General features: G+C 40.8%; 1 protein-coding gene across 1 annotated transcript in view; it reads right to left on the bottom strand.

Moving 5' to 3' along the window:
- Nucleotides 1-13442, bottom strand: part of MYEF2 (myelin expression factor 2) — a 35964-nt gene that overhangs the window by 6786 nt on the left and 15736 nt on the right. Inside the window, exons 4-16 of the mRNA XM_006029047.3 lie at nucleotides 12687-12916; nucleotides 11392-11444; nucleotides 10072-10079; nucleotides 9872-9965; nucleotides 8882-9073; nucleotides 8255-8408; nucleotides 6972-7021; nucleotides 6820-6883; nucleotides 6548-6649; nucleotides 6316-6366; nucleotides 6175-6240; nucleotides 6001-6096; nucleotides 5770-5868 (exon numbers count right to left, since the gene is read on the bottom strand). Of these exons, the coding sequence (XP_006029109.1) occupies nucleotides 5770-5868; nucleotides 6001-6096; nucleotides 6175-6240; nucleotides 6316-6366; nucleotides 6548-6649; nucleotides 6820-6883; nucleotides 6972-7021; nucleotides 8255-8408; nucleotides 8882-9073; nucleotides 9872-9965; nucleotides 10072-10079; nucleotides 11392-11444; nucleotides 12687-12916 (1259 nt within the window). The remainder of the gene's footprint in view (nucleotides 1-5769; nucleotides 5869-6000; nucleotides 6097-6174; nucleotides 6241-6315; nucleotides 6367-6547; nucleotides 6650-6819; nucleotides 6884-6971; nucleotides 7022-8254; nucleotides 8409-8881; nucleotides 9074-9871; nucleotides 9966-10071; nucleotides 10080-11391; nucleotides 11445-12686; nucleotides 12917-13442) is intronic.

Genomic DNA, 13442 nt, shown 5'->3' with positions numbered 1-13442 from the left:
TTACTCTCCTGAATTTATAAGAGATTCAACAAAATGAGTCATCAGGTGGAAGGAGATTATTCCTTAAGGCTAGGGACAGACATTACACATAAACCAGTTTAAGTGACCAGAAACTGGTTTAATTAAACCTGTAACAGAACAGATGTTCAGTGCACATAAACCAGTTTGAGAATGGCTGAAACCAGTTTGAGATGAACCTGGTTGAATGGAGTATCAGACTTAACTGATTTGGCTCAAATCAGTTTCTGCAATGTCTGTCCCAGACCCCTTGCTGGTTTAAAGATAAACCAGACACCCTCAGCATCCCAGCATGCTCTCTGGGCTGTGTGGGGCTCTCTGCTCCACAGCAGGGCTGGTCCCTCCTCTCTGCTCTGAAGCTGCAGCTTCAGAGACTGTCTGCTTTCCCTCATCACTCCCTGCTAAGCAGGAATTCCCCTCTCCCCTCTGCCTTGCAGAGAGGTGTCTGTGCATTAGCCACCGCCAGCATTTGATCTGCTAGCTACTAGGGCTGTGCAAAGTTTCGGTAGTTGATTTGATTTGGAGGAGATTTGGCCGCCAAATCTCCAAAAATCAAAAATCAGGAGACCCATTAAGAAGTCCAAATTGAATTGGAAGCCTCCAAATTGATCTGGAGAATCTCCAAATCGGCCATAAACTATACCGGTTTCCTTTGCATAAAGTAAACCCACTTTGTTGCATTATAAATAGGGACAAGGCTCTGCTTGCTGCCACTCCCCCCAGCCCCTGCTGCAGCAGCCCCAGGAGCAATTGAAACTACCGGGGGTGAGGGGGGGAAAACGAAGGGGAGCAGGGCGTACTTCTTGCTGCTCTTTGCTCCCCGGGAGGGCTGCGGGCTGGGGAGCTGTGTTGGGCTCTTCCCAGGAATGCGGGCCCCCAGATCTGCACGTTGGATGACAGCAGGCTGCCACTGCAGGCTGGGGCCGACAGCAGCACCAGGCTGATTCTTCCCGGCACTCAGGGTGGGCAGCAAGCAAAGCCCCAGGTGGCGCAGGGCACAGCACAATTGTCCACTCACCCTAGCCCCCACTGCAGTGCCCCCAGAGCAACCAGCACCAGGTGCAAAAGGGAACTGTTGGGGTGGGGGAAAAGGCATGCCTCTTGCTGCTCCGCACCCCCTGGGAGGGCTGCGGGTAGCTCTTCCCGCATCTGCACGCAGGACGACAGCAAGCTGACATTGCAGGCTGGGGCTGGTGGCAGCACTGAGTGTTTCCAGCACTCACAGTGGGTGTGCCGAGCACCAGGAAGAGTCAGCCTGGCAGCCTGCTGTCATACCATGCGCAGATTCCAGGGCACATGCTCCCCCGGGAAAAGCCCCACAGCCATCCTGGGGGGCTCAGAGCAGCAAGAGACACACCTTTCCCCCTCCCGCTGACAGTTCCCGTTGCAGCTGGCGTCGGTTGCTCCCAGGGCCACTGCAGCGGGGGCTAGGGTGAGTGCAGACAATCTGCGCCATGTCCTGTGCTGCCTGGGGCTCCACTTGCTGCCACTCCCCCTGCTGCAGCTGCATTGGGAGCAGCTGACACCAGCTGCCTGCACCATGGCATAACACAGTCCAGGAGTTGGGGTAAGTGGGAACAGGCAGAACACAGTGCAGCCCCAGGAACAGCACCGCCCCCCCTTACCACCTGGGAATGTCTCCCAATCCGTTAGGGCTACCCAAAGCTTCAGTACCTGATTTTGGCAGCCGAATCTCTGAAGAGAAAAAAAAAAAAAAAAATCGGCCAAATAGAATTGGGACAATGATTTGAATCACTGTTCCTCGAATCGGCCAAATCCCAATTGAATACTTGCTGCTTCACACAGGCCTACTAGCTACTTTGTGCGCTGAATCAACAAGTAGCTGGTAATGTCCCTCTGTTGTTTTCTTAAATGGGTGATAAACACAGATATCAATTCCCTGCTGGAGCCTGGCCACGCCCCTTCAGCTCCATGCTGTCAAAGAAAGGGAGGGCCGCTCTAGCACCCCCCCCCCCCGTTTCTAGCCTGAACCACTGGAGGCATGTGGCTGCATTTCTGAGATGTCTGTCTGGTTACAAAACTAATTTAGGATAACCAGGTTAGACTAACCTGCAAAGAGTTAGTCTAACCAATTCAGGCTCAGGTTTCTGAATGTCTGTCCCTAGCCTAAAAACCCAAATTAAAGTTTCATGGCAGGACTGTGTAAACCTACTGCAAGCAAGTCCGCAGGTGCAATGCATAGGAGATGAAAATAAGCACCACTTTCATTAAAGTCCAAAGAACCTTGGAAAAGGAAAGCAGGTGTAAACTACAGAATGGCTGGGATACAGAGGACTGTGTAGCACTATATTTCATCCTTCATAAAAGAGCGAACACTAGTTGCTTACTACACAGTCTGGACAAAGTGCCTTTTGGTCTGAGGAAGAAACAAGACCTAACTCTCTCCCAATAAACCTAGGTCGCTGACAGATGTGGAAAAGAGAAACACACTTTACTGGAAGAGGCAAAGTATTAGTTCAGACCAGCTCCACAGCATCTGTATAGCTCGTGCGCTTCAGCACAGCTTTTTGGCACTTTTATCTAGTAGCCACTTCAATCAGCTATTAGATAAAAGCACCCCAAAAAAAGCCTCATTGAAGCACCTAATATATACGAACCAGGTCCAACACATGCAGTGCCTCTTGGGCATGCGCTGGGTTTGGCACAGGGGCACGCCAAGTTTAAAGTAAAGTGGGGCAGGGGGAGGATGTTTTTTGTTTTTAACATCTGTAAGCCACCCTTGTTCCTTTAAAAACATGGTCTGAAAACCAGGGTAAGAAAAGCTTAGATGCACTGAACTGACGAAGGTAGGGTCCCTGAAGAGACAGCAAACATTAAAACTTCATCCATTTAAAAACCATGTCCACAAACTACAACCTTCTTGATAACTATTACGCATGCTCTTTCAGCTGCCTCACTTGAGATAACAATCAGAACAATCAGAACAACTGGGAGATTACACAGGAGCACACAGGAAAGGACACTAAAGAACTAAAAGCATTTCTAGTCTACAGTACCTGCTGGAGAATCTCACATTCTGGGTTTTTCCATTTAAATTGCAACAGGATCCCAAGTTGGCCTGCTGCAATTGTACGTTGTCCCAATAACCAAAAAACCCGAGTTTCCATCAGGGCGACACATTCTATTCAATGCACTGCAGGGGGCAGGAGGAAGCTTCCTTACACTTGGACTGATATAAGCACTTTTTTTTTGGTCAAGAAGAGGTTTCAAACCAATTTTACTAGATGTCATCATGGTACAGCAAGATCTAAATCTGAGCCTGATTATACTAACTGGACAATAAAATTAGTCAACCAGATTTTAAGGGAATACCAGCCTTCACAAACAAGCAAGTTTCTATAAAGAGCGTCTTATTAATGATAAATCCTAATTCAAAGACCCCTTTCATTCTGACTAAAACCTTTAATACCCAAATTTCTGAGCAAGTCAGTTGCCTAGGTAGGTGGTCCAACAGACCTCAATATGGATCAATCATAATTTCCATTAAAATGTCCTTGATGCTGCAACCAAATCAGAAATGACTCCTGTACAGCAAGCAAACACCTCTCGACACAGGCAATAGACCCTTAGGTGAAAACTGCCTTTAATGCACACAGACATACATCCCTGGCCCATTTTCCTTAATTAAGGTAGTATCAGTATAGATTTGCATACAGGAATACACTAGGGTCTTCCTTGCCTAGGGTGGTATAAGTCAGTTAGGGCATAAATCCCTAATAGCTTCTTTTGTATAGTTAGAGGTTTCTACAAAGTACAAGTTTGATTTTTCTATAAATTGTAACTTTTAAGCTAGAGGGCAAAAAAACAACAGTTTAGAATCCAAGGGACACTTTTTAACCTAAAAAGGACTATGACACTTTTGTTGAAACTCTTTAGAAATTCAAGCTTTACTCAAATGGTTATGCAGTTTTGAAACTGATGCACTCCCCTCCCTCTACCCCCCACCTCCCAATTTAAGTACAAAATGGAATACAGCCTTAATATGGTAGTACACTGGCCCTGTCAAAGAGGCAACACTGCTAATATCATATTCCTGCTCCATGGCCTTTAACAACCACCTGATCACAGAAAGCAAAACGCAAGCTTTATAGATACTATTTAGGCAATTACAGTGCATGTCAAAGTGGTGTTTCAAGCGTGAAATCCAAGTATGCTGGATTCTTCAGGAATGTGTCAGTACTGCCTTAACTATGTAAGTTTCTACTAGTTGAGTAGAAAGGAATTATGTTCATGCAACCTCAAGTCTGAGTTTACTTGTGTGGAAGAGGTACCCTCTTTGTTTTGAGTTTCTCACCCAAAAGAACAAAGTTTTCTTTTGCTTAAGCAGATGAACTTCCTTTATGCACTGGGACCTGGTCACACACTCCTACGGCCAACATAAAGAAACCATTAAAAATCAACAGGAACAAGAGAATACACACCTGAAAAAAACAATAAAGGAAAATAATCTTTGCCTCTAGGTTCCTATACCATGCCCCTCACCACTCAAATGCTTGATTTACAGCAACCATCCGCAACCTGGGAGGGGTTTACATTTTCCATTTCCTTCACTTAAGGATCTGTTCAGTAATTTTAAAGCCAGGATGCAGCACGAGAAAAACCCAAAGGAGCACCTTAGAGTAAAGGCACCAGAGGCTCTAATATCCACTCAAAATAATCAGATTAACCAGACTGTGCAGAAGTGCAAAGAGTTTTATCTTCCAAACTGAGGGAACTGAATCATCCCATGGATCAAGGCAGGCAAAGCAATAATTCAGACATAGTTTCTCATTCAAGTGTCGGTAAACAATTGAGCCTCGTAAATTATGCTTGGGTCGCCTTCAGAAGAAAGGGAAGGCTAGTATATGCATTGCTTTTTTTTTTTTTTTTAATAAAAATCAACATTAAGTAGCGAGTATAAACCAGCCTGTGCTTCTTCCAATGAGGCCTCCATAGACGGAGGGTCTGGTCACTCAACCAAAAGTTGTTCGTTGATTTTTTACTGAGGAGGCTTCACTTTAACAGGTCTACCCCAGCAGGATGGCAGCAATTAGCCAATCTCCACAACCTGCATTTCTGGTCATCCCAGGTTCTACTTCTGCAGAAAGCTGTTGTCCCAAAGGAAAGAAGCGAGCCTTTTTTACTGAAAAAGCCAAACATCCCTAAACAAGACAAGACAAGACAGCCCATGCTGAAAAAGGTTAAATTAAATCTTTTGAGCATGTCTGCATCAAGAAAGGCAGGAAGCAGACTGGGTCTGTTCAAGACAGAAGGATAGAGACAATAGCAAGAGGGCACTAAAACTTGCTGTTCATCTTTAATGCCTCCTACCAAGTGTGTATTAGTGAAATGGGTCCACAGAAATCACAAGACAAATATCTGTATTGCTGGTAAAGGGTTTGTAGAAGAGAACTGTAGATTTTAGAAATTATTCAAATACTGAATAAAAGTTATTAGTTGCATTAACTCAAATTTAATTTTTCCCCTTTTTTGCAAAAATATAAAAGGGCTATCTATATCTCTATGCCACTTATACAATTCCATCTTTGTATAGGGGCAAAAAGCCCTCAATGTATGTAAAAAGACTTAAGACTTATCCTCAGGGTAGCCTACTTTTGTTTTTTGGATAGACTGGAGAAACCCTGGTTGAAAATAAGGGGCAACCCAGTTTACTTCCTTCTCTGGAAAGTGTTAAGTACTTATAGCAAACTGTGATCCACCACGAAATTTTAGGTTTGACACTTATCATACCCATTCTTCCAAAAGAATCTCCGAAGCCACGGTTCAGGGCCATATCACTGCTACCAAAATCTCTTTCCATTCTTCCTCCCATTCCACCACGGAACATTTCTAAAGAGAACATAAGCAAAGTTGCAAAAGAGCAATCGCACTATATGCACATCTTGTGTTGAGTACAAAATACTTTTTCTGCCACTGCTCATTAAGAAAACTGAGTTTAAAGCACTAATTAATTAAACTTGCCTCCCATGCCAGTTGCCATGCCTCCCATACCAGTTCCTATTCCTCCGCTCATTCCACTGCCCATATTTCCTCTGAAGTCATCAACATTACCCATTCCTATGTAAAGAAATGGGTTTTAGTAAAAAAAGGTAGTAATTAAAAGGGTAGTAACTGAGATAAAAAGTGCTCACCTACCTCCCATTCTGCTGACACCAAATCCACCCATGTTAGTCATGCCTTCCATTCCAAATCCAATAACCCCTATATAATAAGGAAAAGTGTTTTCTATACAATATTTTAGTAGTCAACAGAAAAACAAACCACCACCACACGTACCTCCTCCCATTCTGTTCATTCCTCCAAATCCTGGGCCATCCATTCCCATACCTAAAATCAGAAGTTGTAATTTAGGACACTGGGAAAAAACAACCATTCTTCATATCGCTACATTTAAGCAAATCAAATCAAATGCATACTAGTCATGGTTTACTTGGTAAAAGCAGGTAACTCTTCAAATTTAAGAACTTTGAAAACATTTTGGATACAAGAGAGAAAAGAACGCATTTACCTCCTGGTCCCATATTCCCCATTCCTCCACCCATGCTCAGCTGGGTTGCACTGATGGGCTGTCCACCTGGTCCGAGTCCCATTCCAATGCCTCCAAGGCCACCTTTGGAAACCAGAAGAGAAGTATCACCACCAGGAGTCAAGTTTTTCCTTGCCACAAAGGAAAAAACCTACACATACCACATAGCTGCATGCACTATAATATCAGGCAACTCCAAGTGACAGACCAAAATACTAAGTACAAAAAAGAAAAAAATTGCAGCTCATACTCACGGGGCAATTGTGGTGTTTTGTTGTCTCCTACACGGAAGTCTTCATGTGGAATAGATTTGTCATCCTGATGATAAACAAGAATATTATAGTGTACTGTACTTGTTTTAGCTTAGCTGGAAATAAAAGCAGGAGGAATGAATAGCCAAACTCACCATTTTTACATGCATGGGCCTATCAAACAGGAACTGTCCATTGAACATAGCTAAAGATCAAGTCAAAGAACCTAGGTCTGGTTACTGAAGACAAAGTTAATTTGTTTTTAAAAAAATTGTCTGTCATTCTACATAGAAGAGACTACTGAGAATGGTGAGAAAAAACGGATGGGATAAATTGTGAAAACTAGGGGCGCACCGAAAGATTTTTTGGGCCAGTACCAACGGCCGATTTTTAATGAGCCATATTGGCCAATACCAATCCGACTGCCGATATGTGGCCTGGCAGCTTGGAAAACAACGTCCAGCTGATAAGTCTGTTCTGGGAGAACCGGGGGGAGGGGAGGGAAGGAGAAGGGAGGGGAGGGGGCTGCAGATCAAGACCCCTGCAGCGAAGGGGGGAGTGGGACTGGCCCTGCAGTCAGGGCAGGGTGGGGTTCAGGACAGAGCCATGGCTTGTCTGGGGGGCATAGGGGCAGTTCCTACCACTGCATGCACTGAGCGAAGGCATGGGAGGTGTGTGCCCCCCCCCGGATCTGCACACACAGCAAGGGCGGGCTGCTGCTGTGGGCAGGGCTGCGCTCTTCCTAGCAGGGGAGAGGCTCAGGCTGTGCTTCGAGCCAGCGGTGCCTGCCCCAGGGCCAGCCCCACTCCCTCCCTCGATGGCCTCGGTCTGCCATATCTGCCACCCCTCCCCTTACCAGCCAGATGCCACTCTCCATGCTGCTGGGCTGCACTCCTGGCCACCTCCGTGCTGCGCTGCAGTTGTGCACAGCATTTAAAATCAGCAACATTATCAGCCACATCAGCCAAAAAAAGCCGATTGCTGATAATGGTAATTTTCCTGTCATCAATGCCAATACAATGTATCAGTGTACCTCTAGTGAAAAACGTAAAATTAAAATCTATCTTTACTAGTTATTTGAAGCCATGGCAGAACAAAACACTTTAATTGGTAAATTAGGAGCATAAGATTCATATTTAAGAGCTAGCAATGATTTAAAAAAAAAAAAAAAAAAAAAAACTGTGTTTATTAAAACTTTTAAAAAAAAAAAAAAAAAAACAACTGTGTTTATTCTAACTGTATTAGAATTTAACAGTGAATTCCAGCTGAAAAATCTGCTTATATTGGGTGGGACTAGACTTTCACATTTATATAAAGCAAGCTACAGTGAAAATGGACAGCACTGCTTTAACTGCTATACAGTCATATGTCATTCAAAAGTATTTGAATCCATGCTTAAACAAATTGTTGTTTTAACCATTTTCAAAATAAAGGATACATATTGCTTGAACTGCTTCAATTGCTTGTTCAAAAGTCACTGTTCCCATTCCTCGACTCTTGCCATCTTTGTCTTCTTTGATGTCTGCACGTTTTACGGTTCCAGCAATACTGAATACCTCTTTTAATTTTTTCCAACCAACTTTAAAGTCAAGCTTAATACAAAAAAAGCACATGAGCAATTCCAAGATGTTTATTTCTCCCAACTACATTTAAATGTGGCTTTTTAGAGTCTAGTAAGTTTCTCAGATAGCCAAAAAAATCCACAGGAAAGCATAGCATTTATACAACATAGCAAAATCTAACAGATCAAAAGGCTGAGTCTCTTAAAATGGACTATTTTTGTTACTTTCCTTTCTTTCAATTCTTAAGCACACTAATTGGGAGAGGAAAATAACTGTGAAGTAACTATACCCCTTCTGCGTGCCAATTTAGGCCTAAAGGGGAACAGATAATCATCTGCAATTTCTTAAAATGGACATATATGCAAAGCTAATAGAGTGTCATTCATATGCATGGTCTTTCTTTGTTTTTTTGCAGAATCTAGAGAGATCTGTGACAATACTGAAGACAAGGATCTTATAATATATTCAGATATTGAATGTTTAAAATACATGCTTAAACTTACATTAGCAACAAAAATAGTGGACCCAAGTCTGCCAGCCTGCAAATTACTGATAACCTCAGGAGGAATGTTTGGATTATTGAGAATAGAAGGTGGTAAATTCATCAATCCAGGTGCCATATCGGGTCCATGTCCTCCTGGGAATGGTCCTCCTACACGCTGCAATGCCCTGCGAGCATGTTCACCATCAGGATCCTGCAATACATTTAAAATTTTAAAAATTTAAAACATATTTTTGGCAGCAGAACAGGTATTATTCTGAAATTCTGCACAAGACCATCAAAATTGACTGACATCCCTGTCAGTGTCAGAGGGATTAAACGGTGAATTAGCATGGAGACTCAGTTCCCTCACCTCTAAAGGTGGGTCCTTTCAGATGAGGGTTGAGGAATATTGGCAGAGCACTTGGAGGTAGCATGCACTGCCACTTCACATGCTGTACCTAGCCTATGGACAAGTAAAAAAAAATTCAATCTAAAGGTCTATCAGTCTAGTATCTGTTCCCAAGTACTGAATTATTTTAATTAAATGTTGACTGAATACAGTTGTTAAAAATGTAACAGGCTGCATCAAAAGAGTTATGATAGAAGCTCATAGCATAGCCCATAGGCTACAAAGAAAACAGACACTAATTTGAGTTCCCAGTTTGCACGAGCATTCTATTTCCACACTTCTCCCCCTACGACAATCAGGTCAGCTGACAAAAATTAAGTACCAATATATTAGCCACAGACAAGAGAAGGTGATGAAAAACCCAAGTCATTTACCATTTAAAACTGGTATTTGTTCTTTTTTCCAAGTTAGTTTTCAAAGCACAATAGCACAGTGCCAGGTAAACTATATCTGCCTGCAAGCCAAGAAGCCCCTTAGCTGGCCCCATTTAACAGGCCTTTCCACTATCACATTTTGTTTTCAGCACCCAATATTAAAGCTACTTTTAAAAGTTCAAAGACAGTTATCTGCTCAAACTAAACAAGACAGGCAGATTCATACCTCTTTGATATTCAGGGGTCTTCCACTAAGGTCATATTTGTTCATTGTTTCTAAAGCTTTCTTCACAAATTCTTCATCTTTGAATTCAACCACACTTAAAGATGAAACAAAATATGTACAGTATTAAAATAAAGTTGGTTTTAAAAAGCTAGCAGAATATTTAACAAGAAGGGGTCTTCCCCATGCAAAGAGGAACTTACCCACAACCCTACATTCATGATGATTTGCCATAATATGTAAGGAGAAAAAAAAAAATGAGACAGTCAATCAACAAATGTAACTGTATATAGAATATTTTAAAGATCCCCGCTCACTGCTAAAGTAACTATTTGTCAAGTTATTTTCAGTACTGGAAGTTAAGACATTTTTTATTGGTAGCCAAACTTAATTTCCTTCTACTTTTTGGACACACATAGTTCAGTGAGTATCTATCATTAAACTGCAAAAGAAGTTCTAATTTATTCTCTTTGAGCCAAACCAGAATAGGACTACAGAAAAATGCCACACAGATTCATATAAAGAAAACCAAGGGGGAGGGGGGGGAATTGATCAATATATTAAGTATGCCATTAGATGCTGACCTTTTGAGTACAAAATTCCATCCCACGCACATATAGTGGATAAGTACCATCCTTAAGGAGTTTGTGTACCTTTTCAATATTACTAGTATAGGAAACATGTTTAAGAATTACTTCTTAAGAAAACAAACATATTGATCACACCATAACCCAATTAGTAAAGCAACCAGTTTAGGATTGCTTTAAACAAGGAATTATACAGGCAAAACTGAAACATTAAATTTTATAAAATGTTAAGGAAAATCAAACTGATTCACAACAATTGTTACTGCTTAAGTCAAACTCCAACCTGCATTTCACATGTTCACATAGCAGGTTCATAGGTACTATTGTTCAAACTTTTGACTCTTAAAAAATAAAGTAAATGAAAGACAAAAGGATCTTTAACAATCTTCATACTAAGTGCCTCTTTGCAGGCACTCGGTGGGCTACCAATCACCTCCTTCCATTCAGTTTAAGAAGGAAAATGCATTAATCCAAAGTGCTCACTAGCCCTGCAAGCTGTCAATTCAGGCACTTCAAACAATATATTCTTAACTACGAGAATTTTATACTTATTAGCCTCAAATAGGAATACTACGCTGACAAAATTGGTCAATTCAGTGATTTTTTTTCTTTTTAGTCCATTACATAAAACAGATTTGAAACACAACAGAAATTCCTAAATTAAGATGTTGGCCAAAAAGTATTACCTTGGGAAAAAAAAATAAGTAAATGCCATTTGTTAACATTTATAGTTTGTCCCTGACAACCAGCTAGTTTGAGTTACATGAAAGTGTCAGACTAGTTCTAATGCAGAACCCTCAAGTCTATCATAATAAAAAAAAAACAATCATTGTAAAAATGAAACTTACTTCCCAATAACTGGTACAGGTATTATACAAAAATAAAACTGCTGAGGAACTTTTAAACCTCTAGCAGATTGTTGCCCACGGCACTTACCCTTGATTTTCCTTCAGCATCCTTAAACAGCTCCACGTATGTAACCTCACCAACTACATAAGACATACAAAGGGAAAATACCAAGAGACAATGCATTTAAAACACCAATATCTTGCTTTACTGTGCCCCTGTGCACAACTCTACAGAGAAGCACCTATTATTCACCAACAATCAAAACCAGACCAACATACCTCCTGTCAATGGCTATGTAATTTAGCTAGATTTCAGAAATATGCAGCAGCCACATTCTCAAGAACTATACAAACAACTATATTTAACCTAATTCATGCTACAGATCATATTTTGGCCAGTATGATATAGTTGGTGAACAAATTCAAATATACACATAGTCCCTTAACCTATCAAATTAAAACGTCAACATTAACACTTTTCAATGACATTTGTCATCCTACTCACAACAGCTGTTTTAAGGTGACTTTCTACCTGAATGTCTTCAATCATAAGTTTGCCTTCAATATAAAAACCAAATTTACAAGTCAAATATTTCACAGCAAGCCACACACTTTCTAAAATAAGAAGTTTCGGTAAATAAACCAATCAAATAGTCACGTCACCTTACAACAGATACACCAAACAGTTACAAAGATTATGTTGGTGTTGTTTAAGAGCCTCAAAGCCAAGTATGCTTTGCATTACTTTTGAAGAGTCAATTATTTTCACCAAGAAATAAATAAATAAATAAATAAACAAAGAAACAAACAGGACTAACTTTTTGCAGAATTCATATTAGAATTATTTCCCCCCAAACTGCCCAAAGTAAAAGAGTTTGGGGTGTTTCAGATAAGCCCAGAACTGCAACAGCAGTAACACACTTTTAAATAAAGATCTCCAGACAAACAGTCATGGCAGTAATGACAATGCAGACAAAAGATAATTCTACAGCCAGATTCCACCAATAAAATACAAAACATCTTTTGAAAAATATCCTTTATTATTCATACATTACACACGCTCAATGTGTTGCGTAGATAAAATAGCCCTTAAAAAATCTAAGACTACAACTAGACAAAAACACAATCTCTTTATAATGTCATGAGAGCATGCAGGTACTGTAGGCTCTCTCGTGTCACACTAGAATGGCAGAAGATTGTAAACACTTCATTTACCCATACTACCCTGCAATGCAGTTGTCTCAAATGAAAGGATTGGCGGGGGTGGGAGCAAGATAGATGTATCAAGTAAAAAGTCAAATCAAATCTGTGTGGCTCAAAGGAAAAAAAAAAAGTTAGGTTCCTCCCCTTTGTATACAAAGTAGGTTATCAGGAGTGAGTTACCTTTCTCTCTCATGAGATCTTTAATGGCTTGCCATTTCATGTCATATGGGATGTTGCTAATGAAAACTCTATTACGGTTAATAGTCTTCTTTTCTCCGGTGCCCGAATTCTTATCCTTTGAATAGGGGTGGAATCTATTCTTGTTTCCAAGAGATGGAATTGCCTTTGGTTTTGGAACATACTTTTCCTTCACAGGAGCCTTCTCTTCCTTTGTTGTCTCATCATTATCCCTATGTTGTCAAGAACAGATAAATGTTAGATTTGCTTTGAAATAACAACAACAACAACACCAGGTTCCACATTTTCACATGCTGTCAGAACTTCTTAGCTGATAAAATGAAAATCCTTCATAGTCAGCTCAGTTTCATCTCATAAATACAGCATTTAATTTGGCACCACAAGTCATTCCACTGTCCTTACTGTGAGTCTATCTTGCTACTTAAGTTGAACTGCTTTTCTAATATGCCTGACAAGCTCCAAGAAAAGTATTATCATAATCTACTAATATGTGAATAGTATCTCTGAGATATAAAAGTGACTAGGCTTGAGAATTTTGAACTTGAAAGTCGTTGCCAAACTCACGTATACAATATTGAGGAATTAGAACAGGATGGATTGAGCAAAAATCAAAGTGATTTTAAATCACCATTTTTAAAGTTCGGTTTAAAACTAACAAACAGGAAATCTCAATTTAAAAGTGAAAAATAAATTCATTTAACTTTTAAGGTTTTGGTTTGTTTGCGGGTTGGGGGGCGG

Source organism: Alligator sinensis, unplaced genomic scaffold (genome assembly GCF_000455745.1).
Source record: "Alligator sinensis unplaced genomic scaffold, ASM45574v1 scaffold814_1, whole genome shotgun sequence".
Taxonomy (NCBI): Eukaryota; Metazoa; Chordata; order Crocodylia; family Alligatoridae; genus Alligator; species Alligator sinensis.
This window is presented reverse-complemented; position numbering and strand designations above follow the sequence as displayed.